Source organism: Odocoileus virginianus, chromosome 20, assembly GCF_023699985.2.
Source record: "Odocoileus virginianus isolate 20LAN1187 ecotype Illinois chromosome 20, Ovbor_1.2, whole genome shotgun sequence".
NCBI lineage: Eukaryota > Metazoa > Chordata > Mammalia > Artiodactyla > Cervidae > Odocoileus > Odocoileus virginianus.
The window spans coordinates 46,618,794-46,645,896 of NC_069693.1; the positions used below are offsets into that span (position 1 = coordinate 46,618,794).

At 51.5% G+C, this 27,103-nt stretch overlaps 1 protein-coding gene and 1 long non-coding RNA gene across 10 annotated transcripts; one reads left to right on the forward strand and one right to left on the reverse strand.

Annotated features, from left to right (window-relative positions):
- The first annotated feature begins 1,215 nt into the window (after positions 1-1,215).
- Positions 1,216-24,206, forward strand: CA5A (carbonic anhydrase 5A). Of its 5 annotated transcripts, XM_020905844.2 has the most exons (7): positions 1,216-1,488; positions 3,769-3,966; positions 14,720-14,838; positions 17,393-17,488; positions 17,617-17,679; positions 21,269-21,424; positions 23,941-24,206. In XM_020905844.2, the coding sequence occupies exons 1-7, from the start codon at positions 1,332-1,334 to the stop codon at positions 24,082-24,084; spliced, it is 933 nt and encodes a 310-aa protein (XP_020761503.2). In that variant the 5' UTR covers positions 1,216-1,331; the 3' UTR covers positions 24,085-24,206. The 5 variants fall into 5 exon arrangements, with proteins under 5 accessions (XP_020761503.2, XP_020761504.2, XP_070307519.1 ...); XM_020905845.2 differs by lacking the exon at positions 17,617-17,679; XM_070451418.1 differs by lacking the exons at positions 21,269-21,424; positions 23,941-24,206 and adding an exon at positions 18,154-18,630.
- Positions 18,302-27,103, reverse strand: LOC110145504 (uncharacterized). Of its 5 annotated transcripts, XR_011482267.1 has the most exons (4): positions 26,996-27,103; positions 26,616-26,757; positions 25,277-25,521; positions 18,302-24,180 (listed from the first exon to the last, which is right to left on the reverse strand). It is a non-coding gene; the product is annotated as an uncharacterized lncRNA (long non-coding RNA). The 5 variants fall into 5 exon arrangements; XR_002316231.2 differs by lacking the exon at positions 25,277-25,521 and having other exon boundaries at positions 18,302-18,679; XR_002316232.2 differs by lacking the exon at positions 25,277-25,521 and having other exon boundaries at positions 18,302-18,846.

Consider the following 27,103-nt stretch of genomic DNA (forward strand, 5'->3'; position numbering starts at 1 on the left):
TGCTCAGCACACAGTAACTCATGGAAATGGTATCATCTAAGCACTTTCCTTGCATCAATTTATTAAACTCTCACAGCAACATAACAGTACCTACTAGTATTTCCCCACTCCACTGAAGCAAAAGTCAATGAATGAATGAATGGGTGAATGAATGGATGAACAAAGCCACCCAAAGGTGGGTACGTTTCTAAAATGACTCCACAGGAAGAAAAGCATCTATGTTCCAGAGTTGGTTTTTGTTGCTTGCAACCCAGGCAATCAACTCATGAGCACATCAGGGAACTGAACGGAAGCTGCAGACCCAACTATGGATCCAATCAGCAGGTTTCTTGGGCCCTTGGGAGCCCCAAGTGGACTCAGAGTTCAGGACCCCCATCCTGTGGGGTTTCCAGTTCGCAGAATCCAGGATTCTAGGATCAGTTATGATAGACCCACTCTCTTGAAGCTTATATGTTTAACCCCACCCGAAAAATTTTACATACCTTTCCATCTGAACCCTGCCATCTCCATTTCACAGTAGGAAGTATCTGGGGGAATAAACTGCTGTATAATCCAAAGCAGGTTTTTTGTTGTCTGGCATCTACAGATATTACAGGTTGTGTAGTTAGAGTAATCATCTGATTTATTATCCAAATGTGGACATTTTAAGCATGAAAAGGGGCATGTTAATGTTTATGCTGAGACAGGAGGCAAAAACTAGAAGTGTCCCAAGCCAAGCAGGATGTCGTACTTTGGGCAGAATGAATTCCTACCAGATCACGCCTGTTTCATGGACACAGGATGGGCTGCTTCCCAGGGGCCCTGGCAGAGGGGCCACCTGCTCCCCTGCCTTGTCCACCAGCAGCTTTGGCAGATTCCCCTCCTGCCCCTCTGACCCTGCTGCTCCCCGGAAACACACAGCGCGGCTCTGGGCCCGGTCTTGAATGGTCCGAGGCTGGAGGGACCCACAGCCAGGGTCACACCCAAACAGGGACTTTGCTCTGGTCTGTTTGCTCTGGTCTGCTCCCTGGTCTGGCAGCAGGCTCTCCACAAACTCCCCTCACTCCCTGGCACCCTCACCCCACTGTTTATCCGGTCAAAGCACAGTGACCCGAGGGGCTGGCCACAGCAAACGTCCCTAGTCGCAGGGCACCCTTCCCTAAGCCAAACCCCACGTCATCTGAGAAGTTGGGGCGGGCATGGGTTGAAATTTAACCATCAGCGCTTTGGGTGAGGTTTTACAAAAGAGGTGGGCCACCCCCACCCCACCGCTCGGCTGTCCTGCCCAAAGTGAGGGCAGAGAGTGGGGAAACCCCCCTCTGGTTCTTGGGTCCCCTGGGAACAGAGGCAAGATGGTCAGGCCCCCAGTGCCGGGCTGGAGTCATCTGAAGTCCTCAGGTCTGTCTCTCCTGGCCAAGCAGATATGGGGCACCCTCCGTAGCCACTTGCTAAGGCCGGCGCGATGGTGCTCGCAGGTTCCCTGTGCACAGAGAAGGAGAAATGACGCTTGTAAGTAGAGCCTCCGGTCTCCCAGATACAGACTCCCACGCTGTGTGTCTCATGTCATGGCATCTTTCAAAATAGGAGATGGTTGAAGCCAGTTGGCTTGGGTTCAGGTTTCTACTCTGTCTTTCCTGTGGGAGACGTGGGCTGTTCCTTAACCTCAGATCCATCAGGAGGGTGAGAGGCTCGGAACAAGGAGGGAGCAGTGATCACTCCGACCACCCCACTCCCCCCCACCGCCAAGACAAGCTGCTATTACTCAATATCCTGCCCTCCCAGAACCAGCTGTACCAGCCAAGTCATTAGGGCTCCAAGCCCCAGTAGAGAACGTCTCAGTAAATTTGATAAATAGGTCACCAGCCAGTTCCATCCAAAGACTGGCCCAGGGCAGCCTCATCCTGGCGGTGGTGTCCTTGGTGTCCTGTGACCTTGGACTCACCCCTCCCTCTCTCTGGACCTCAGGTTCTTACTGTGTCAGATACAGGGCCTGCAGGTACCCCCAAGTTCACCTCTGACGTCAGTATTCCACACATTCCAGGCTAGGACAGTCGGAAGAGCTTAGACTTTGGAGCTTACCTCCGTGTTGGGCATTGGTGACACTTGTCAGCAGGGAGAGCTGGCCAATTGCTTCATCTCCCCAAGCCTCGGTTTCCTCACCTGTAAAACAGGATGATGAAATCCCACAGGGGGCCACGTGAAGATAAAATGACTCAAGCAGAAAGCCTGGCACACAGTGGACCCTTAAAAATACTACATTAGTTGCTCAGTCCTGTCTGACTCTTTGTGACCCTCTGGACTCTAGCCCACCAAGCTCCTCTATCCATGGGAATTTTCAGGCAATACTGGAGTGGGTTACAATTTCCTTCTGCAGGGGATCTTCCCAACCCAGGGATCGACCTCACGTATCCTATGTCTCCTGTATTGCATGTGGATTCTTTACCCCCTGAGCCATCAGGGAAGCTCAAACATTCTTACTTTTCCCAATTTTTCCGTTGGTCCACACCTGAGGATGATACCAAAATCCCCATTTCTCTGCTGTCCTTAGTCTCTCCTGGCTTCATACTCCCACCAGCGCTGTGTGATAAGTACCATCAAGAGCCACCTTTTACAGGTGATGAAACTGAGACTCAGAGAGGTTAGGAAACTTGCCAAGGGACACACAGCCACAGAGTGGTGGGGCCAGGACTTGGGTTCAGGTGCCTTGATGCTCTTCATGGTCACCAAGTATAAAACAGGAGCCAGGTATGAAGACATCTACAGTTAAGTGAAGAAAACCAAGGCATAGGTCGACTTTGTACTGAGCAGTGCTTTTTTGAGAAGCCTTTAGTGTGTTTCTCTGAGCTTGGAGGAAAGTGCCAGAGGCTGAGCTCTACATCAGCCAGAGCACCTGCCTCTGGGAATCCAGGAGGGAGGGTCTTCCTCTGTGAGCAGACCCTTCTGAACAGATTGAAGCTTGCAGGGTGTCTGGGTGGGGCCTGGTGATCTGCATCTCTAGCAAGCTGCAGCTGGGCAGGGACCCACCTTGTGTGCGTGCTCAGTCATGTCAGACTCTGTGACCCTGTGGACTGCAGCCCATCAGGCTCCTCTGTCCATGGGATTCTCCAGGCAAGAATCTTGGAGTGGGCTGCCATGCCCTCCTCCAGGGCATCTTCCCGGCCCCCAGACTGGACCTTACGTCTCTTATGTCTCCTACATTGGCAGGCGGGTTCTTCACTGCTAGCAGCCGCCTAGGCCAGGAACCGCACCTTGCATGCTGCATAACTGAAAGCCTGGGGGTTGTTGTGGGTGCCAAGGCTTCTATTCCAGGCCCTTCTGAGCAGGGTTTTCCGTGGATCCTGGGACTTTGGTTTCCCGGAGGACACTTGGGTGTCCTGTTCTCTGACACTTGTAGCAACCCCCATGAGTCCACAGTCCTCCACTGCCTGCCTCCCTGGACTGGGCTGGGCTGGACCCCCGCCCCCCCACCTCCCCGACACAACTCCCTGTGACCGCGCTGTGACAATGACCACAGGTCAGAATGACTCCAAGCAGCCACAAGGCCACGATGAGCGGCACTCCCTTCAAAAAGGAATCGGTCCTGGGCGTGGCCCGGGAGAGGAGATGGAGCGAAGGCCCCGCCTATAGGTTCGAGGTTACAGGCCTGGCGGTCCCAGGCTCCACGTGGGGCCAGGTTCTCCAGTGCGGGCTCCTCTGGGACCAAGTTTGCAAGTTTCTGCCTCCTCGCTCTGAGGCTGAAACGGCGCCCACGCACCATGAGGGTCTTCTCTTCCCTGTCTCTGCCCCTAGTGCACCCCGTCTGGAAGGGTCCAGCCTCCGTGCCAGGGGGCACCCGGCAGTCCCCCATCAACATCCGCTGGAGGGACAGCGTCTATGATCCCCAACTGAAGCCCCTGGGGGTCTCTTACAATGCAGAGGCCTGCCTCTATGTCTGGAACACCGGCTACCTCTTCCAAGTGGAATTTGACGACTCCACGGAGGGGTCAGGTGAGCCTGAGAGGGGGTCTGGGCCCCTTGCTCCTGTGAGTCCTGAGAGTGGGTCACAGCAGAGGGAGAAGGCTGAGGCTGGCGGTGGGGATGGACAGGGTGATGGTCACTCTAAAGCTGGTGATGCTGACCAGCTATGTTGGTGTCACATCTCTGGGGGATGAAATGGAACAATGAGGTCCTCCCCTGGGGGTTACATTCCAGGGGCTGGAAGAAAGAAACTGGGAGCTAATAAAACATAAATACATTGCATTCTGAGGAGAAAAGCAGAGTGGGGTGGAGGAGAGAGGCACGGAGGGGGGAAGTCCTGGAAGGAGAGGAGGGAGAATTGTGGCCAGGCGTCCGGGGTCTGGGAACCTCACTGGTCCTCGTTCAGAGTGAGACGGGGCAGTGATGTGGCTGACATCCAGCTGCTTCAGGAAGAGGTGAGGAGCAGGGTCGAGCAGGAGGCTGTGTGGAGTGCTGGTGATGGAGGCTTCGGGGCAGGGCTCAGCGTCCTTCCAAGAAATCTGGCGACCATCTCACTGAAGCCTCACAAGTGTGCCTCACAAGCCTTACAAGGGTGGGGTGGGGACTCTGTAGGTTTGGGAAGTTTCCTTCCGCTTCTGTTTTACTTGGCAAGATTGGCTGTGCTGGAATTTTTTCAGCACCTAGACACATCATCATAAGCCTTGTTTACACTAAACATGTGTTCTCCCTCTGGAGAATTTATGAAAGGCAGAGGATGCCCATGTGACAAGCCCCCAGTGAAAACATCGGACGGACATCATGTCTCCCATGGGCGCCCCTGGTGGGCAATGCTCCATATGTGTTGTCATAGCTTGTTGCTAGGATTCAGGGCATCCCTTGTCACTCCAGAAAGGACCCTGGAAGCTGGTCTCCAGACACTGCCTCGCCCTCTGCTGATTTTCCTTGCATCCTTTCTCTGTAATGTGTCTTAGCCATGCTTATGACTTACTGTGCCAACTTTTCTCTGCCTTTGTTGGTCTGTTCCAAGTCTAGATTCCCAAGGAGCAACTAAAGTTGACTTTTCAGGTTTAATATGCTTTGTATGAAAATTTTCTCAGTTTTACGCAGCAACTTTAAAAAACAGACTCTACCTGAGTCCTAGGAGTTGTCCTAGGGAGCCATCAAACCTGTAGACCCCTGACACAGCCCCGAGACCCAAGCCCTCTCCAGGCCAGCCCTCAGTCCACCTCCTCCCATACGGCCGGTAGTCTTGTTCACTAACCCATCACTCCAGTGAGGGTGTGAACTCCACAAAGGCAGGATCACTCCTACTGGACATTGCAGGTGCTCAATAAATTGGAGGGTAAACCGTGAATGAAAAGTTAAAGGCATGAATGGGCCAGGCAGAGGGACTGGTTGGTGAAGTAAGGCCAAACCTGGCCCTCCCCGACTCTGGTGGACCGATGGTCAACAGGGGACGGGAGCCCTTTTCCGTGTGCTCCTCACACATCGTGCCTCAGTTTCCAGGGTCTCTTTCCTCATCTTGCAGGTGAGAAGGAGTCCGTGTGTCCTGGGCACAGTGTCCATGCCTGGGGAAGCTCTCACAGGATCCCTCAGGGAGGCTTCTCATGTAGGGCTCACAAAAACAAGTGACAGGAACCCAACTCCACCCAGTGCCAACCAAAGGATATGCTTAGGAGGAAAGGCTAGCTCACAGAAGTGAGGGGAAAGTTGGATGTTGGCCAGATCTTAAAAAACACAGAAACCAGACCACTCAGTGATCTGAGTGTACAGCCGAGAAAGGTTTATTGCAGGGCCTAGCAAGGAGAACAGGGGACTGATGCCCCTCAAAACCCTGAACACCCTGAAGGATTTCAGCACAGCATTTTTATTTATTTTTATTGGAGTATAGTTGCTTTACACTGCAACTATAGGTCAGTTTCTGTTGTACAGCGGAGTGAATCAGCCATATGTACATATATACACCCTCTTTTTAACACTGAGCAGAGTTTCCTGTGCTATACGGTAGGTTCTCACTGGTTATTGATTTTATACGTGGTGTCCATAGTGTATATATGTCAATCCCCACCTCCCGATTCATCCCACCTCCCCTTCCCCACTTTGGGGTCCATATGTTTGTTCTGTCTGTGACTCTTTTTCTGCTTTGCAAATAAGATCATCTATGTCATTTTTCTAGATTCCACATATATGAGTGAGTGTACAATATTTGTTTTTCTCTTTCTGACTTATTTCACTCCGTATGACAGTTTCTGGGTCCATCCACCTCTACAAATGGCACTATTTCATTACTTTCTATGACTGAGTAGTATCCCATTGTATACATATACCAAATCTTCTTTTTCCACTCATTGATCAATATACATTTAGGTGGCTCAACACAGCATTTTTTTTTTTAATATATTTTGGAGTGGCTTTTTTTTTTTAGTGCCTTCTGTTTTATTTTTTTTTTAACTCATTTATTTTAACTGGAGGATAATTGCTGTACAATATTGTGATGATTTTTGCAGTACATCAGCATGAATTGGCACAGGTATACATGTGTCCCCCCATCCTGAACATGACATCCCACCTCCCTCCCCACCCGATCCCTCTGGATTGTCCCAGAGCACTGGCTTTGGGTGCCCAGCCTAATGCATCATCAGCACAGCATTTTTAAAGGCCAGGTAAAGGAGAAGTGTCTCAGGGTCTGTGATCAGCTTGTGCACAATTCTCTGATCGGCTGATGATGATAAACCCTTAGGCTCCAGTAGGTCTGGGAACTGTGTGTTCAATTCAGTTCAGTCAGTTCAGTAGCTCAATTATGTCTGATTCTTTGCAACCCCATGCACTGGAGCACACCAGGTCTCCCTGTCCATTACCAACTCCCAGAGCTTGCTCAAACTCATGTTCATTGAGTCAGTGATGCCATCCAACCATCTTACTCTCTGTCATCCCCTTCTCCTCCTGCCTTCAGTCTTTCCCAGCATCAGGGTCTTTTCCAATGAGTCAGTTCTTTGCATCAGGTGGCCAAAGTATTGGAGCTTCAGCTTTAGCATCAGTCCCTCCAATGAATATTCAGCACTGATTTCCTTTAGGACTGACTGGTTGGATCTCCTTGCAGTCCAAGGGACTCTCAAGAGTCTTCTCCAACCCCACAGTTCAAAAGCATCAATTCTTTGGCACTCAGCCTTCTTTATGGTACAGCTCTCACATCCATACATGACTACTGGAAAAACCATACCCTTAACTAGACGGACCTTTGGTGGCAAAGTAACGTCTCTGCTTTTTAATATGCAGTCTAGTCATTGATCCGTTGCTTTTCTTGGTCATCACTTTTCTTCTAAGGAGCAAGCGTTTTTTAATTTCATGGCTGCAGTCACCATCTGCAGTGATTTTGGAGCCTAAGAAAATAAAGTCTGCCGCTGTTTCCATTGTTCCCCCCATCTATTTGCCATGAAGTGAAGGGACCGGATGCCATGATCTTAGTTTTCTGAATGTTGAGCTTTAAGCCAACTTTTTCACTCTCCTCTTTCACTTTCATCAAGAGGCTCTTTAGTTCTTCTTCACTTTCTGCCATAAGGGTGATGTCATCTGCGTATCTGAGGTTATTAGTATTTCTCCCTGCAATCTTGATTCCAGCTTGTGGTTCATCAAGCCCAGCATTTTGCATGATGTACTCTGCATATAGGTTAAATAAGAAGGGTGACAATACACAGCCTTGATGTACTGCTTTCCCTATTTGGAACCAGTCTGTTGTTCCATGTCCAGTTCTAATTGTTGCTTCCTGACCTGCATACAGATTTCTCAAGAGGCATAAAATATGAAAAACTCCAAAGGTCACTTTGGACTTTTGTGTGTGTGTTGTTAAGATACATTTGACAAAATACTTGTGATTCCCCGGGGGAAAGGGACTGGTGGCTGAGCTTGGCACTCACTCTACCCCCTGCTCGGCAGAGCACCCAACACCCTGACTGAGATCCTCACCAAGATCACATGTCAGGGACATGTGAGTCCAGGGGAAATCTTGGCACTGTTTCTCAAAGGGGGAAGGTATGCTGGACAGACAGACATGCAAACAGTCCCTTTCACAATCACTCCCATTGGATGAACGACAGCACACCACAGACAGATGCTGCCGTGGAGGCTCTGAGCATCTTCATTCTATGCAAGGAGGAGACTGGGGGCAGGGCCAGAGGCGTCTGGTTCAAGTCCAATTCCCCCTGATCCTAAAGCCAGCATTGCATCACTGTGTCAGCTGAGTACTGACACGTCCAGGCACAGCTGGTCAGAACCGTGCCTCCCCCAACTCTGCCTTCCTCTGGGCGAATTTGCTCCAGGAGAGGGATTCCCAAATGGGGGATGATGGCGCCTACAAGACGGGCCGCCCCCCTGGCAGAGCAGCACAAGGGGCAGCACCTTGATCCCCAGGACCACTGTGTCGGGCCCCTGCTGATGGTCATCACCCAGTTTCAGTCACTCTTGTGGGGTGAGCCTGCCTGGAGCAGGAGAGAGCCGAGAGGGGAGGACCCCAGGGGTGCTGGGGAGGAGAGGGGCACACTCCCCAAGCGTCCTTGGAGCCGCCACCTTGCGGTTGAACCTGGGCTGACCCTGGGCCCCCCTGATTCTGATCGCTCTCAAATTGAAGGCTCTTGGGCCCTGTTGCAGCCAGGCCTCTGCCTTGACCGGGTCCTGACCCCCAAGTTCTGGCTCCTCCACTACTTCTCAGTCTGGCTTGAAGGGCCCCACCCTGTCCTGCCACAGACCGAAAGAAATATCTGGGTGTCTCTCCCCGGCCATATAAATTAGTTGGATAATTCCCCCTGTGGCCCGTGTCCACACCCGCCAATCTGCTTTCACTTTACTTGTCATTTTCCCCAAAGCCCAGTTTCCTCTGCCTTTCTCTCCTGCTCAATTTCACATGCTGCCCCCACCCTCCAGCCTTGAGCCCCCTCAGTTCAGACTTGCTGTCTTCTTTGTTCACCTCAAATGGAAATTAGGAGCTGCTTGGAGCAGAGGAAATGGAAATTGCAGCTGAAAGACAGGAAGAGCTCAAAAAAGTTCTGCAGTAAGAAAATGAAAATTGTGAGACACTCCCATGATTTTTTTTTTTTAAATGCATAGACAGAAAGGGAAAGCCTCGGGGCAGGAAGGGAAGTGAGTGGAAAAGGACATGGTGCAGAAGTGACCATACACAAAATGTTCACATTGGTCAGGTCACGCCAGCAGGTCAACGTATGAGCCCCAGAGACCCAGAGCCGAGGCCAAGGGCTCTGGGGTTCCACGGGGTGAGGGACAGGCATGCTCGAGATCAAGGCCTGCCAGCAACGATGAGCAGCAGAGCTGGAGCCAGTGGTTCTTTCCAAGGAATGTGCAACTGAAGGCCAGGGAAGGAAGGCTGCCGGCAGGGAGGGACACAGCGCCAGCTCCAAACAGACTCGGGTCACACACCACAAGCCCCTCACAGGCCAGGCCCCCTCATCTCAGCTCCTGAGAGATCCTCTTCTTAAGGAGTGACAGCGCCGCTTCTACCCGATGGGCAGCGTAGGTGCAGAAAATGGGGCTGAAGGTCAAGGGCCAAAGGCCACAGGTAGATCCCGCTGCTCCTCGCAGAGACGCCTGTGTTCTCTAAACCAGGTCCTAGCTTACCACCAGCGGTGACTTCTCTACTACCACCAGGTGCATTTGAATGCCTGTTACGTGAGTGTGTGAATCAGGGTATACTTTTCAAGGCATTTAGTTCCACCTGCCCCTGTGCCATCCACATTCCAGGAGGTCAGGGCGGCCTTGCCTCATCCTCTCCATCCCCAGCACTTAGCAGAGTCTGTGGCACATTGGAGGAACTCAGTGAATGTTTGTTGAATGAATGAATGATTTTCCCTTTTAATGCTTAGTGGTTGGCCAAGCCCCCTCTAAAGGACACTTTCTTAAAATACATTTATCCCTCAAAGTCTTTAAATGCAGGTCCTATCTTAGGGGTATTAGTGGCTGTTTCCGATGACAGCATATCTCCACTTTGATGATGAAGATGGTGACCATGGTATTAGTAATAAAAACGAGACAATAACAATAGCAGAAGGTGCTCCCACTGCTGGAGCTCCTCCCAGGGCCAGGGGCCAGGCCAAGAAACATTTTGTAAGGACCAGCCATGTTCTGATGGGGAAGGTGTCATCGTCATTGTACAGATGTCAGGTCTGAGGTGCAGAGAGATAAGACCACCGTGCAGAGACACGCTGCTTGAAAGCAGGGGCTGTGCTCACGCTTGCCTGGCTTCAGACCCAGAGTCGACATGCAGTGATCCCAGAGGTTAGGACCCCGAGAGCAACCTGATCCGCCATACTTCTGGATTTTGAAATTCTGGGGTGGGGTTGTGCCCCTTGGTGCTAAGCCCCAAGCTGTGGCTCCTGCTTACCTAGAGAGAATGACAAAGACCTCCCTGATCCAGAGAACACTTAGAGCATCAGATCGTCAGATATGCTGAGATGTTAAATCCCAGGGCGTCACCAAGAACAGGCTGATTCTCAGTGCCACTGAGTTTATTTGCAGTTCTAAGTATTAGTCGCTCAGTCACATCCAACTCTTTGCAATCCCATAGACTATAGCCCACCAGGCTCCTCTGTCCATGGGATTTTCCGGGCGAGAATACTGGAGTGGGCAGCCATTCCCTTCTCCAGGCAATCTTCCTGACCCAGGGATTGAACCTGGGTCTCCCGCATTGCAGGCAGATTCTTTACCATCTGAGCCACTAGGGAAGCCTGGCCATTCTAAGTAGAACATCTCAAACTGATACCATTGAGTTATTTGCAGTTTTGATTAAATAGGACATCTCAAACTGCTCTCAGACTTATTTTAAGCCTTAAAACAACTGTGCCTGCCAAATGGCCTGTTTATCCTGATCAAAGCACCAAAGTACTAATAGATGGATATTATCAGCGGCTGTTATGAGAACAGAGACGGTAGATCTGGGCTCAGAGTCAGGCTCCAACATCACTGTCCTTGGGGATGCAATTCCCCAGCTGTGTGTTGAGCACCTGTACCTGGAGCCTGCAGGGGGCAGGGAAGGAGGGAAGAAAAGGTGAGGCGGGGCAGAGGCTGCATGGCCTCCAGTCTGTGAACAGTGGCGCTGCTGGTGGAGTCGGGCTGGCAAACTAAAGGCTTCCTTGTCACAGATTGGGCTCGCCTTTTCAACTGTTTTCTGACACTGTCTGTCATTATGAAAAGGCACTAAGATTATTTTATCCAGGGCGGCCGCCAGTTGTTTTAAAACAACCCAGTTGTTTTAAACTGGGTTCCTAATTTTGCTACAAGAAAGGACAAGTGTTCAGCTTGAACTCCGCCACGAAAGCCAAGGGCTGGACCTTCAAGCAGGCCTGGGCTGGGGCCGCTGGTGGACCTGGAGAAGGTGACTTGGCCCCTGTGAGTTTCAATATTCTCATCTCAAAACTGGGCCAGTAGTAGCTATTTGCAGGGTCATTATGAGGAACGGTCACTGGGGAAGGTGGGAGCTGTGCACGATGCTTAATGTATAGCAGGCACTTGCAAAGGCTGGCTCACCCATGAATGGCACTCGGAGCGCGTGCTGGCTGTCCACCAGGCGTTGACAGGTGGGGGTGCACATCGCCAGGACACAGGAGATGCTGACCATTGAGAACCGATGGGACCCTATCCTCAGTCAGCCGCGTCATCCCATTGCAGAGATGAGTGCTGTGGCTGCCAGCATTGTGTCCTTTGGTGCTTCCAGAAGACCGGGTGTTCTTCTAAGAAGTTTGTATTTAATCCTTGCAGCATCCCTAAGGAGTAGTTGCTAGGATCCTCCCCATTTTACAGGCGTGGAGACTCAGGCTAGGAGCAGTTTGGCAATCGGACCGAGATCACTGCATTTGGAGGTGATGGTGCCAGCACTGACCCAGAGCAAACCCCCGACCACTGCAGCAACAGGACACTGTTCTCTGGTTTTGAAGTAAAGACACTGGTGACCAGCTCGTGACTGTCTGTGCCCATCCATCAACCTTTATGGACATGGTTCCAGAGAAGGAGGGGGAAGAGGCTCGAGGTGTAGAAATGGGACACCCGAGCTTGTACTGGAGCAGCTCCTGTACCAGCTGGTGCTGCTTCTCTGCCGAAATGTGCGTGAAGGAGGGAGGCCTGCAGGCATCTCAGTTACAGGCTCCCGCTGCACCTCCTCCGGCCGGCCGCGGGGCGCCGCTGCAGCCCAGCCCAGCACCAGCGCTCCTCGCACGGTGCTCTGCTCCCGATCCGCACCTGCAGGTCAAAGAGCAGGTGATGGGCAGCAGCCTGCGGGGGTTGCCTGGTCCTAGCCGGGAGTGGCCGCCGCCCACAGACAGATGACCAGGTGTCGGGGAGGAGAGGCCTCGCCGCTGACAGGAGCTCGTCTTCCCTGTGGCCCAGATTCCAAAGCCAACCTCCGTCCACATCCTCTTCTTTAGACGGCTGCCTCTTTGGGAAGCAGGCAAGAAGGAAGCCCCTTGCGAGAAGCTAGCCTTGGAGGGTTCTGGGGGCAGCTAGATGTGGAGGGCGGGGGAGCAAGCGGGGTGGGGTGGGGGAGCGACTGTGGGCCCAGGGCCCTGGTCCAGACCTGGCTGGAGGACGACCTTGAACAAGTCCTTACCTGCCAGAGGAGGGGGTGATGCCCTTGCCCAGCCTCCTTCCCACCCCCCACTCTTTGCTGGTGACCACAGCGGGCAGGGATTTTCTACAAGATTAGTGTTGGCCGGTCCAGCCAATGCCAGCTCATGGGGGGGTTGTGCCTCGTGCAGTTGGTGTCGCTCTTTCTGGACACCTTGTGTGGTGTCTCCAGAGTTCTCAGTCGTTCAAGCTGGAAGGGCCCACTAGGACCACCTAGCTAGGAGTCTTTCCTTCTTTAATCGGTGAAGAGGCCAAGTCCCTGAAAGGTGGCGTGGTGTGTGGTTGCCAGCATCACTGTCACCATCTGATGACTGTGTGTAAAGAGGCCGTCCGGCCAACACGGCACTTCTCACAAGTGGGACCGCTGAGGCTCCGAGAAGCTGAGCAACTTGCTCGAGGTCACACAGCATCTGCACGCATTAGTGCATATTGGTGAGCCCATGTGTCAGCTGGCCAGGGCTGCCACCTCCCCTGCCGTCAGAAATGGCACAAAGATCCCACCACCGGTACTGGTGTAATTTCCTTAGGTGATATTTTGTACCCAAGGCCTGGGTTTGGGTGTCAGATCTGAGGTTGAATCCTACTTCTCGTGGCCAGGATAATCGGAAACCTCTTTGACCTCTCCTAATAAATTGAAAAACTACACAAGGAACTTTCCTGGTGGTCCAGTGGTTAAGACTCCGAGCTTCCACTGCAGGGGGCATGGGTTCGATCCCTGGTCAGGGAACTAGGATCCTGCAAGCTGAGAGGTGCAGCCAAAAAAACAAAAACTGTACAAAACTACGGAAGCCAGTCAGCTCGGGTATCCTCAGTCCTTGAAAGAAAACACCACCCCTTTGTATTTCCAGCCACAGAAAACCCAGTAAAATCTTGTAATCTGAACCCAACAAATAGGTTCCCTCCGTACAGAAAGGCTTCTCCTGACCAGTGGATTCAGGCTTCATGATTTACTGTGTTTTTACTTACTAACTTGTGGGGCAAAGAGGTCCTTCTCTGTGTACATTTAAAGTGAGATAGAATGTGTGTGTTCAGGAGAATTAAGTCATAGACTCTCATGACAAGGTGCCCATAACGACGTCCTGGAGCTGCGTGCTCACTTTCGAGTGAGAACAGATCAAGCGCAGAATCGTGGGCTGAATCCGTTTTCTGGTTCACAGTTCAGTGCCTTCTGCTACCAACACCTTCAGAGGCAAAAGCATTCAGAAAGCACCCTAAGCCCAGTAGTATCTGATGTTTGCAATAGCATCTGTTGTATCACTAAATGTTTCCCCTGCTTTTGCTGCATGGAGGAGCTGATACAGGCAACCTCCCCCAACCCCACCCCACGCCCTGCCAGTGTCTTTTCCAGACTCATCCCAGGATCCCAGTGTCCCAGGACGCTCACCTCAAACACAGGTGGGATATCCAGCAGTTACCATTACTTTCTTGCACTTGGTGGTGGAGCTCTGTTAGCAAAGTGCAGCTGGAGACGGGCTAAACCCTGTGCATCCGAGCCCTGCCCCACCCCCGTGAGCTCATTCAAATGCAGGCTCCCAGCCCCCACCCTGGACCTCTGGGGCCCACATTTCAGAGAAGTTGCCTCCATGCATATGCTCAGGGATAAGCCCGCGTGCATTACGGTCACAGCTCTTGGGGAGGCTCTCTGGGGATCTGGAGTGACTTAGACAGTGGTCATCTGGTGAGACTGGACAGAGCAGGGGCTGCCTAGAGATCAGCCCTGATGGGAAAGTAGCACCTTGTAGCTCAGAATTTGTGTATTTAAACATCTTGCTCATTGCATATTAGCTTATGAAATTATTTGGTGACAGAATTCTGTCTGCTATTATTTCATTCAAAAGACATCTCTCTCTCTCTTTTTTAACTAAAGGAAAGTTGAAAAGTCTTACAGGACTGGCATGCATCTCAGAGACGGTTTTTCTTGCCTTCCTGCTGCCTACTCGACCGCCACCTGGTGGCAGCACTGGACTCTGCATCTCTCCCGGGTTCCCCGTGAGTCACTGGGGGCCGGCCGGGGCCAGGTGACAGGGGATAGACAAGGGCCACCTTTCAGCAGCACGGATCTCTCAAGAGTGACAGCGTGTGAGCCCAGTGTCGCCAGGGTCACAGCAGCTCCCCAGTCTGACAGGCAGGCTAACACCACATCCACGGCTTCACTTTTCAGGAATCAGCGGCGGCCCCTTGGAAAACCACTACAGACTAAAGCAGTTCCACTTCCACTGGGGAGCAGTGAACGAGTGGGGCTCAGAGCACATGGTGGATAACCACGCATACCCGGCAGAGGTTCGTAGCAGCTAACACGTGGGGGCTTCCCGACTGACTTGGTCACCTGAGGTCAGGTGACCGAGCATCCTGGTTGCACAGAAAGAATTTCCTGGGACATGGGACTCGATGTTCAAGCCACTGGCCACCCCATCCGTTTGCTCTCAGGACTGTCCTTAAGGGCAAGAGTAACATTAGCACTTTCACTGACTAGAAGAAGAGACTGAGGTTCTGAGTGGCGCTGTAACTTGCCAGAGTCAGATGGCTGGGTTTCAGGAGAGAGTCTGTGCCCTTAGCTCAGCCTCACTTGAGGCTGGTCCACTGGGAACAAGCTTCCTGTCCTTAGAGGCATACGAGGCCTTTTACTGAGAATAGAAAATCTTTACAATAGAAATTACCTCTTTAAAACAAAGTGATATTTGGGACATTCCAAAATGGGAGTCAGTAAAGAAAAGGTTCAGAGACAAAGGTCAGGAATTGAGTTTGAGGTGGTAAGTGGGGCCTTGTAGATGTCCCCCAATATTTTATTATGAAATTTTTCCAACTTACCCCCTCCCAAAAAAAATGAAAGAACTGCGTAGTGAGAAATTGTAAAGTCGCTCACCATACAGATCCTGTGTTGATATTTGCCATATTCACTGTATTGCACCCCCATCCACCCACCAACCCCACCCACCAATCACCTGGCTTTCTGATGCATTTCAAGTTCTGAACTCTTTCTGTCGCCATCATTATGGAAGTAATACTATAGAACCAGAGTCCAGTCAGACCAAAACCTGAACACTGCTGTGATCACACAGCCAGAGGTGGCCTCTGGGGACAGTTGATAATTAGGGAGTGACATTATCACTCAAACAATTAGTGATTGTTATAACTGCACACATTTTTACAAATATAACAAAAATGAAGGAATAGCAGCTTGTAACACACCTGCTTTCAGCAAGCCACATTCCTCTTAATAACTGTGTTCCTGCCCCCTTGGTCTTTAATGAGCAGCTATTTCAACAGAGGAATTCCCTGCAATGTGCTCATCTAGGAGCCGGATCAGAGCTTGGGACTCACCAGAGCCTGACTGTTCCTGAGTCAGGTGGGCAGGGCCTGCGAGGCCGTGCTGGCCATGCCACTGGCCCCTGTTGGAGCAGGCCATTTCCTGTAGGGTTTGGAAGGCAAGGCCAGCCCCCTATGGCAGGGTCTGAGAAGGAGGTAGGCTGTGGGCGGGGCCCTGAGATTTCTTCTATTTCTGGAAGACCCCACAGGACAGCGGGTAGGGAGTTCCAGGTGAGGCACAGGAGGATAGAGGGAACCCACGCCACCCTAGCGGTCCCCAGTTTGTGTGGTGAGGAACAGTGGGACTTGTTGGCAGTGAGGTGCCACCAGATCCCAGCACCCCGGCAAGGCTCCCCACGCCCCCAAGTCCATCAGCCGACTGGGGGAGGGTCTTGCTGACCATGAGAGGCTGGAGGCTTCTCTGGGCCGAGTCCTCATGGACTCAAGGCCTGGGTCAGGGTTCAGAAAGGCCTCCACCACCACATACGCTGCAGCAGGAGATGCCAACACCCGGGCCCCGGCCCGGTTCTCATCACACAGAACCCAGGGGTCCTGGCTCTGCCTCCTGCTCACCAGCGCCCCAGGAATACCCATTCCCCCAGCCATTCCCTGCTGATTTAAATCTGATTTAAATCATCTGGTCAGCTGTGATGCCGAGTTCAGACTTAGGAAAGCCAGAGGAAGGTGTGAAGAATAAGAAATTCAGGAGAGGGTGACAGAAAAAGTGCCATTTGGGTGGTGTGCTAGCATTAAAAATTATCCACTGTTTATCTGAAACTCAGATTCAACTGAGAGTCCTATGTGTGATCTGGCAACGCTGGTTCAAGGCTGTCCGTGTGTGTGTGTGTGTGTGTGTGTGTGTGTGTGTGTACTTAGTCGCTCAGTCGTGTCAGACTCTTTGCCACCCCATGGACTGTAGCCCACCAGACTCCTCTGTCCATGGAATTCTCCAAGCGAAAATACTGGAGTGGGTTGCCATGCCTTCCTCCAGGTGGTCTCCCCAACCCAGGGATCGAACCCAGGTCTCCTGTGTTGTAGGCGGATTCTTTACCATCTGAGCCACCAGGGAAGCCTGAGCTGTCTGAGCAGTAGCAAATAATCCAACCACCCGTGTGTTTGACATAGTTAAAGCAAGCCTCCTTTCTCTCCCCCTGAGAACTAAGGCTCTGCTTTCTGGGGTTTGAGTGAGCTTGGTCTGGGCGAGGTGGCACTAGTGGTTAAGAACCCTCTTACAGGAGATGTAAGAGACACGGGTTTGATCCCTGGGTGGGGAAGATCTGCTGGTGGAGGGCACGGCAACCCACTCCAGTATTCTTGCCTGGAGAACCCCATGGACAGAGGAGCCTGGCAGGCTACAGTCCACAGAGTTATAAAGAGTCAGACACGACTGATGCATACACACTCACGCACAAGCTGGGCGACCCGGCCTGCAGCCATGAGCTCCTGACAACCACACAGAGGAGAGCGAGGGTTCGCCTCTGGCGTCTGCTGCCCGGTGATGGGGGAACTCTCTCCTCCTGGGTTCCAGCTGCACTTGGTTCACTGGAACACTGTGAAATACCAGAACTACACGGACGCCGTGATGGGAGCAGACGGCTTGGCGGTGGTAGGCGTATTTTTAAAGGTAAGTGGGCCGGGTGCAGCTATCCTAGTGAGACCTGCTTTCTAGGCACGGTCTCCTTAGGATGACATGTGCTTGTCACCCTGTCCCCGGCCCTGTCATGTGACCACTCCCCGTGCCACGCTGTGCAGCTGGGGGCCCGCCACGAGGCGCTGCAGGAGCTGGTGGCAGTCTTGCCGGACATAAAGCACAAGGTAAGCTACATACTTTGAAATCAGCATAACTGAAAAAGCAAGATTGCTTAGAGTAATGGCTCCTCTGCAAAGAAAAACAAGCAAACAAACCAGTTGGGAGGGAGGAGCAGTGCTAAGGGGGTCTGAGTCCGGTCCTGGACCTGGGGCTCCCTGGGGCTGATGCCAGCCTTCTCCAGCTGACTCATCCACTTGAACATGTTCCTGCTATTCCCAGGTCCTCCCCGCTCGGTGTAACGGGATATCCCAATACTCAGCCACTCAGGCAGCAGCTTGAAGATTTTTGCCTTGTCTGCCTGCCAGTAGTACTGTTAGTTATGTAGTATTTTTCATGAGATTAATCCACTTCAAAATTTTTAGCCTTGTCCCAGGCAACAACCTCCATTAGTGATAATGTTAGTTTTAAAACCAATTGAAATGAATTCCCAACTATGGCCATTTAAGAATGTCCACCAGCAAGACATCTGGCCTCCTTAGGGTCAGCCTCATCCTGGGAGAAGAGGGAGGTGGGGCGAGAGGATTCTGTCCGGCCCAGCCCCCCACGCACCTGGCTGCACCCAGCATAGCCCAACAGCACGGCCTGCAAGGTACGAGCTGAGAGAGGGCTTTGATGGAGAAATGGAAATTCCTATACAACCTGCAGTTTATTTGTTCAGTGCCGAACAAAAGAATTCCAAGAGGGAAGGAGTCACCACGTGGTCCTTGGTCGTGGGGACGGATGGGGCGCTGACGTGTCTTGACAATGGCCAGAGAGACTCCAGAGGGGAGCTGGGGATCGGCCCTTCCTCAGCCGCTTCTCGGGGGCTGTTTGATCTGTGTGGCACACTCCCCTTGATGTTGGCCTCCTTGGACCAGACCAGCTCGCCCCCCTGCTGCCCATGTGCCAGCTCAGGAACCTGGCAAGGTCGAGGTGCTGGAAGGACCCTCCTCCTCGCTGGTCCGCAGCCAAAGTAAACCTGGACTGTTCCCTGCAGCATCCACACCCCAGGTGTGGTTCCACCTCCTGGTGGGAAAGAAAGAGCTGCTGTGAGGGCTATATACTAAGGGGGCCATGCTTCTCCGAAGGTTCTGGGCAAACACACAGGCGAAATGGTGCCAGAGGAGGGGAGGGAGGAAACCACCAGTCCAGTTCTGGTCCTGATGCTTGTCCCAGAGCCTCAGCTTCCTCAGCTGAAAAATAAGATTTAGAAGCTTAGGAGAGAAAGGCCATGCCTTGGAGGGCAGGGGCCTGTGCCTCGTGGGTCAGGAGAGTGACAGCTTAAGTCATCTGTCAGTCTGCACTCCCTCCTGGGTTCCCCAACGTCTGGGTGGACTTTGAACATTGGCGGCAGTAGGGGTCACCTCCGTGAGGTCCAGCTCTGAGGGACAGGGCAGGCCTCCTGTAGCACCTGAGTCCCACTGCTGTCTGGTCACGTGGCTTTGGAAAGGTCTTATCTCTCTGTCTTAATCAGTGAAACAGACATAAAGGCTGGTTCTGGAAATCCAAGGTGAGAGCCTCAGAGGGCATCTGGCAGGTCAGTACCTTGGGACCAGGGTCTTGGGGGAGGAGGTCTGAGGGGGTTTGTCTGTCCCCCCACACCTGCTGGTAGGGCTTTCTGCATTTTTTCCTGTGTGCATATGTGGTCTGTGCCCTTTAAGAACTGAGTAGACAATATGGGAGAATATCACTCAGCTAGGTAAAGGAATGGAGCACTGACACCTCCAACAGGGATGGACTTTGAACACATCATTCTGAGTGAAAGAAGCCAGATGCAGAACTCCCCAGGTTATGTGATGCCACTTCTAGGAAGCTTCCAGAATGGGCAGATCACGGAGCCTCTGGTGGGGTCGGGGTTAGCGGAAGTAACAGCTTAAGAGTCTTTACTGGGGCTCTTTTCCCCTGGAGTTCTGTTTTGAGGAACATGTTCTAGAATTGACTGTGCTGAGGGTTCACATGTCTGTGAACACACAGCCATAGGACTGTGCACTTTAGGTGGGTAGGCGCCACACTACGGGAATTGCATTTCAGTGACGCTCTTTAAAAAAGTCGTGACTAGACACTGGTTGCAAGCCATCTGCTGTGGCGTTCCTCCATTAGAAGTGAGCTCCACGACGGCAAGTAGTGGGTCCACCTTGTGTGATCCTGTAGCCGCAGCACGTAAGACGGTGTCAGGTTTACCGTGGTGCTCATCGAATAGCTGAGTGGGCAAGTGACGTGGGATCCCACCAGTCATTAGGAACCTGGAGACAAGTTTCTGTCCATTCTAGAGCGTGGTAAGCAAGCCAGTATGAATTCTGAACACCGGGCTCCCAAGCATGGCATGAGCTGACAGAGCAGCCTGGAGCACTAGGCTGTCCTGGTCCATCAACGCCTCCCCCTCAACCATGATGAGAAGGAAAATTCTCATATGAGTCAGAGAATCTGACCAGAGCAGTGTGTCCTCCTGCACATGTGTAATTGCATGGCTCTCATGTCAGGGAGGGCTGCTTTAAAGAGAGGATCGGCTGTCTCAAAAGTGTAATATTTTCTGGTGCAGCCACTATGGAAAACAGTCTAGTGGTCCCTGAAAAATCTAAACATGGAGTTACCATGGGGTCTTACGTTTCTGCTTCTGGTATCTCCTCAAATCATTAAAAGCAGGGACTTGAAGAGATGTTTGTACACTCGTGTTTATAGCAGCTTTATTAACAGCATAGATGTGGAAGCAACCCGAGTGTCAGTTAGTGATGATGGATACACAGAACATGGTCCATCGGCACAGTGGAATATTACTCGGCAGTAAAAAGTGGGAAATTCTGGGACTTCCCTGGTGGTCCAGTAGTTAAGACTTCAAGCTCCCAATGCAGGGGGCCCAAGTTTGATCCCTGATCAGGGAACTAGATCCCACATGCCAAAACAAAGAATTTGCATGCCACAACTAAAGATCCAGCATCTGGTACAGTTAAATTTAAAAAATAAATAAATAAATATTTTTAAAGGGGGGGGGGGGATTCTGACACAGGCCCCAACACAGATGGACCTAGAGGACCTTGTGCTGAGTGAGATAAGCCAGTCACAAAAAGGACAAACCCCGTATTATTCCATTTATACAAGATCCCTAGAGGAGTCACATTCATAGAGACAGAAAGTAGATGATGAATGCAAGGGGCTGGGGGAGGGGAGGAGTGCTGGAGAGGGGAGGAGAGCTACTGTGTGATGGGGACAGAGTTTCAGTCTGAAATGTTGAAAACCTTCCACAGGTGATGGTGGGATGGTTGCACAACGAGGTGAAGGTACTCAACCCCACTGAACTGTGTGTTTTAAATGGTTAAAATGGCACATTTTGTGTTGTGCCTGTTATTTGACATCAACCTTGAAGAGTGATATTTTCACAGCCAAGGTGTAGGAACATGAGTAGCTTTAAAAGAAAACATGCAAACCTGTGGTGGATACCCCTGCTCAATGCAGAAGGCCACGTTCTCTTGTTACAGTTTCCAAATGTGGCAGCCGCAGCCATGGCCTTTATCCCAGGAATGTGCTCCACTCCAGGCCAGTCACTGAGATGAAGCCGAGCGCGGTGCCCTCTTTCTGGCCTCCTCCACCTGTCTGAGAGCCCATGGTCTCCTCCCCCAGGACATGCGAGCAGCCCTGGGCCCCTTCCAGCCCTCCTGCCTGCTGCCTGCCTGCCAGGACTATTGGACGTACCCGGGCTCCCTGACCACGCCGCCACTGTCCGAGTCGGTCACCTGGATCATCCACAAGAAGCCCATCGAGGTGGCTCAGGACCAGGTCAGTGGCACCTGTATCCGGCGCACGGGACTTCATGGGGATCCCTCTGGTTTGGCTTTCACTGAGACAGTATGAGCGAGCATTGTGTGGTTTCATGCTTTGGTGCATTTTTGATGTTCCTTCACAAGAACAATTTCCAGTTGAAATAGGAGCTTGTGGGGGTTGAATGAAGTTCCCAGTATTGCAGCTCTTCTCCTGACCTAGAAATATTGGTGTATGAGAGGGAGATGGAGACAGAGAGGAGCAAGAGACAGACAGAGAAGAGAGAAAGAGAGACAGACAAAGAGGCAGAGAGACAGAGACAAAGACAAACAGAGATAGAGAAAGGGGCAGAAGGCGGCGGATGAAGGGGAACAGAGGTGGGGACAGACAGTTGTGTTCAGCACCTTCTAATCTTAGTGGTCAGCCTCAGGAGTGGCGAGTTTCCCAGGTGATAGTCTCTGGGGCAAGGCCAGCACCTGCTCTTTGGTCTCCATTGGGGTAAAGCAGCTTTACAGGACAGAAGTGATATTATCATTGGGACATGGATCCTTGCTCATTCAGGGACCTCTGTGGTCCCTGAATATTTTCAGATGAGTAAATTAGGCAATAAGGGATGTCATAGATGACTGCTGGAGAGCTGTGAAAGAAGTAGGGTCGCTGCAGGAGAAAAGGAGGACTAGGGTCTGTCCCACTTCTTTGGCCGACAGAACAGTAAGAAATCACACTGTGATAAGAAGTTATAGAATATAAATGCCCAGAGAAAATTCCAGAGGGGTTGTGTCAGTCAGCTACTGCTGCAAAATGCCACCTAACAAACCACCCCCAAACTCAACAGCTTAAGCATTTATTTTTCCCTACTCATAGATATCTGGGAGCTAGGACCCTGTTTTGGCCAAAGTTGGGTGTTGGGTCAGGCCATGTCTCTCATGGTTCTTGGACCAGTGGCCACCCAGGGCTATTTCTCATGGCACAAGATAGCAATGCAAAAGAAAGGCCAACTCACACAGGCATATTTATGGCCTCTGCTTGCATCACAACTGCTCACATCCTGTTGACCAAAGCAAGTTATGATGGCCAAGCTAAGGCCAGAGGGGCAGGGGGGAGGTGAATGTCTATTTGCTGAGCGATGCCCTAAGGTGTCACACAGAGGTGCACCAAAAAGTTAACCCTGGTTGTCCCAGGGTCACAGGTCTGCAGTGGTTCTTATTTTCTTTCTCTTCCTTTATTAAATATTGTGTGTCTGTGTATATGTGTGTGTGTGTTAGTTGTTCAGTCATGTCTCTTTGTGACCCCATGGACTGTAGCCCACCAGGCTCCTCTCTCCATAGAAATTACAGGGAAAAATACTGGAGTGGGTAGCCATTCCCTCCTCCAGGGGATCTTCCTGACCCTGGGATCAAACTCTGGTCTCCTGCACTGGCAGGCGAGTTCTTTACAGTCTGAAGCAATAGATATTACTTATATACTTTTTTCAAGTTAAAGTATCTTTTTCTCCGGGAATTTCCAGAATCTGGAGAAAGTCTGTCTGTCTAGGGCAGAGTTCCAAGATGACGACTGTGCAGCAGGCATGCTCCTCTCGCCCAGCCCCTGCCCAGGACAGACATTTCTAATCGATCACAGCAGCATTCACCACCTCGGTTTCAGTTATGCACTTCCTGAGGGCTCTCGATGAGCACTTGGATGTCCTTCCAGCCTTTTGCTTCTGTAAAACATCCTCTTATTTAAAAGTCATGAGATGGGGCTTCCCTGGTAGTCCAGTGGCCAAGACTTCACACTCCCAATGCAGGGCGCCAGGGTTCAATCCCTGTTCAGGGAACTAGATCCCGCACGCCACAACTAAAGATCCTGCGTGCCACAACAAAGATCAAAGATGCAGCATGCTGCAACTAAGACCCAGTGAAGCCAAATAAAAAAAAAAAAAAAAAAACCCTTGAGAGGATGCTGTTGTGTGTGTGTTCAGTCACTTAGTCGCGTCCAACTCTTTGTGACCCCATGGACTGCAGCACACCAGTCTTCCCTGAGGTGATGCTATTTGCTTTGAAAGGCTAAAGGTGAGATCTCCAACCTTCCCACAGAATAGAACTGTTCCAGACATGGTTGAAACTGGCCATCCTCACCAACACCCTTCTATTACTCAGCAGATGTGTAGTAAACACTAGTTAGGAGTCAGATGTTACAGCAGGAGAGGGTGGGCAAGTGGCGGGGAGTGGGGGAGGCAACAGCGTAGTGACCATAGTCCCATAGTCTCTATATGCCGCTGCCTGGCAGGAAAGTAGAAACTTAAGTCAATAGTTTTAAGGCAGAGTGGCAAGTATCACACAAAAATGCACGGTGGGGTCAGGCGGCTGGAGAGGCACTATGAGCACCCGTTGAAGGGCAGAGAAGAACCTGAAAAGACATTGCTGTTCTGCCTCATTGGTTTGGTCATACAGGGCCCCAACTCAGGCTGGGAGGGCCCTGCACAGACAGGACAGGCGCAGGGGCTGGTTCACTCCGTGCCTGCAGCCAGCTTACATCGACACCCTCCCTTCCAGCTGGCCGCCTTTCGCTCGCTCCTGTTTTCTGTGCCTGGTGAAGAAGAGAAGACGATGGTGAACAACTACCGTCCACTCCAACCCCTGATGAACCGGAAGGTCCGTTCATCCTTCCAGGCCACTCACAAGAGAGCAAGACTCTAAATTCACTCTGTCCATGCTAACAGGTAGAACTGACTTTAACAAGAGAAAGTGTTTTCTCTTGTTTCCTGGGCTTCACGGTCTGATCGTGTGTAACCTCTGAAATTAAAAAGAGAGGAAAAGGTCATGATTTCCATCAATGTACTTTGCAGTTGCAAGGAAAAGAATCGCTTCAAAGAAGCTTGAGCATCCCAGGGAATGGAAGTCTGGGACGTGGGATTTCTCAGAGGGCTCTCAGCAGTGCCCCAGCCTCAGGGGCGTGCCAGCCCCATGGGCCGAGGTCATCCGCCCTGCCCTCTCTCGGGCCCACAGTGTCCTCTCTCCAGACGCCCAGCGCTTGGCAACACACAGCCTGGGACCAACGTCCCTCCTTCCCAATTCCAAGTTCCTGGTTTTTCAGTGTCCTGGGGCTGCTGACCGATGATGCAACTGGTGACCAACATGCTGTGGGTGTGGGGTACCCAGCAGGGCCTACCTTTCTTCCCACAGCACTGAGACTGGAAGTCCAAGATCAGGTGCCAGCTTGGCTGGGTTCTCAAAGGGTCTCTCTTGGCTTCTTGTTGTGTCCTGTGTGGGGTGTTTTTTGTTTTTGTTTTTGTTTTTTGGTGTATGCACACAGAGAGAATTCTCTCTCTTCCCTTTATTTTTTAAAAAAATATTTATTTTCTTTGTTTGTTTATTTGGCTGTGCCGGGTCTTAGTTGCGGCACTCAGGATCTTTGGTTGGGGCATGTGAACCCTTAGTTATGGCACATGGGATCCAGTTCCCTGACCGGGGATCAAACCTGGGCCCCCTGAATTGAGAGCATGGAGTCTTAATCGCTGGACCACCAGGGAAATACCTCTTCCCCTTATAAGGCCACCAACCCTACTGGGTTAGGACCCCACTTGTAGGACCTCACTTAAGCTTATATACCTCCTAGAAACCCCTTAAGTACCCTGCACCCACAGCGCATTCATCCCCAGCCACATCATCAGTCACAGCAACCCCAGGATACTGACACACCAGGAACTTGGAATTGGGAAGGAGGGATGTTGGTCCCAGGCTCTGTGTTGCCAAGGGCTGGGGGTCTGGAGGGGTGAGGACTTAGGGCCTCAACATGTGAATGCAGGGGACACAATTCAGCCCATAACAGTCACACACTAGGCAGGCGGACAGGGGGGTGGGCTTAAAACATAAAACGACAGAAACTTACTGAGTCAGAGCCTGGAGGCCAGGAGCCCAGTTGAAGGAGACAGCAGGGCTGTCTCCTCCAGAGGCTCTAGTGTGCCTCCTCACCTTTTCCAGCTTCCAGGGGCATCTGCTTCCTTGGCTGGCAGCCCCTCCCCCATCTTCAAAGCCAAAAGGAGTTTTACAAAGTGTTTGCCTGGGACATGTCGCCAGTTAATTGCGGTCGTTCCTCGGGGTGTGTCATGATTTTTCACTGTGGGTTTTTTTTAACTGTGGTAAAACGCACATAGCATAACGTTACCATCCTAACCACCCTTAAGTGCACAGTCTGAGATGCATTCACAGTATGGTGCAGCCATCACCACCGTCAGCCTCTAGAACTTTCTTACCTTCTTAAACTGAAATTCCGTCCCCACTAAACAGTAACTCCCCATTGCCCCCCCACCCTGATCCCTGGTACCTATCGTCCTACTTTCTGTCTCTAAGGTTTTTAAAAAATACTTACTAACTTATCTGCCTGCGCCAGGTCCTAGTTGTGGCACACGGGGTCTTTGGTTGCAGCCTGTGAACTCTTAGCTGTGGCATATGGGGTCTAGTTCCCTGCCCAGGGTTCAAACCCAGGCCCTCTGCATTGGAAGCAGAGCCACTGGAGCACCAGGGAAGTCCCCTGTTGGTAAGATTTTGACCGCTATATGAACCAAACATAAATGGAATCATGCAATATTTGTCTTTTTGTGTCTGGCTTATTTCACTGAGCATCATGTCCTCAAGATTCATCATATGGTGGCAGGTGTGGGAATTTCCTCCCTTTTTAAGGCTGAATGACTTAAAAGTCGCTAGCATGACTGAGCGACTGAACTGAACTGAATATCCTAGCTGATAATGGTATTTTTATTCTTTGTAGCATCACACACATTCCCCTCTAGTAGAGATGAAGCTCCACAAAAAACTTCATCATGTCATCTTCCAGCTTTACCTGACTCTCAGGTAAACACTGAAAAACAGCCCAGTCCAGAAGGCAAACATTTATCCACCTAGCAAGGTGCAGTGATACCCTCCATTTCATCTGGGCAGATAAAGAATAAATAGACTCATCACAGTCCATGAATACCATCTAAGATCAAGGAGAACCTGTATTATGGATGTGGTGTGTTTTGGCAGAGGTTCAGAGTTTTTCCCCAATCACAGAACTTCCTACGGTATCAACAATTTACAGTCTGGCCCTGGGCTATTCCGTGTTCTGGCACCCACTAGAGAGAAAACAATCCTGAACTTCCTTGTACACATTTTCCCTGAAAAAGTGCAGCCGCTCGTCAGCACCCATCAAATGACAGTGCTGAGCAAAGGCAGCGGAGCAAGCTTACCATCAGTTTATGTGGGACGCGGTCACTCTTCAGCACAAAGCGGGACAGTTTGGGTGCATTGGTCACAGGCTTGAGTGTAGCTGCCTTGGCTGGTGCAGAGCATTGGGTGTTGGGTGACTCCAAGGCTGCAGACCCGCAGGATCTAGGAGGGAAGGGGATATTTTAAAGTTTGGTTTGGACTCCAAATTGTTTCTTGTCTTTTGGGAAATTGTAGCCATCCTTGAGTCTCTCGCCCATCAGGAGAGTTTCCTGTGGTCGTCAGAACAGGTGGCCACAGTTCAGGGCCCTCCTGCCCGCCTCTTGCAAGGGCCCTGTGGGGACACTGGGCCCACCCAGATGCCAGGATCATTCCCGCCTGGAGATGCTTAACTCAATCATACCCGCAGAGTCCCTCTGCTGGTTAAGGCCACACATCCACAGGTCACGGGATCAGAATGTGGACACACTCTCTGATTGTGGAGTGTTCCAGAACTCTACCATCCTCCAGG

What these genes read in the sequence shown, in the direction of transcription:
- CA5A (XM_070451418.1), top strand. Translation starts at nt 1,332, where the DNA reads ATGGTCAGGCCCCCAGTGCCGGGCTGGAGTCATCTGAAGTCCTCAGGT. An exon ending in GAGAAGGAGAAATGACGCTT is followed by an intron (nt 1,489 to 3,768) that starts GTAAGTAGAGCC and finishes CTCTGCCCCTAG; the next exon opens with TGCACCCCGTCTGGAAGGGT. An exon ending in ACCACGCATACCCGGCAGAG is followed by an intron (nt 14,839 to 17,392) that starts GTTCGTAGCAGC and finishes CCTGGGTTCCAG; the next exon opens with CTGCACTTGGTTCACTGGAA.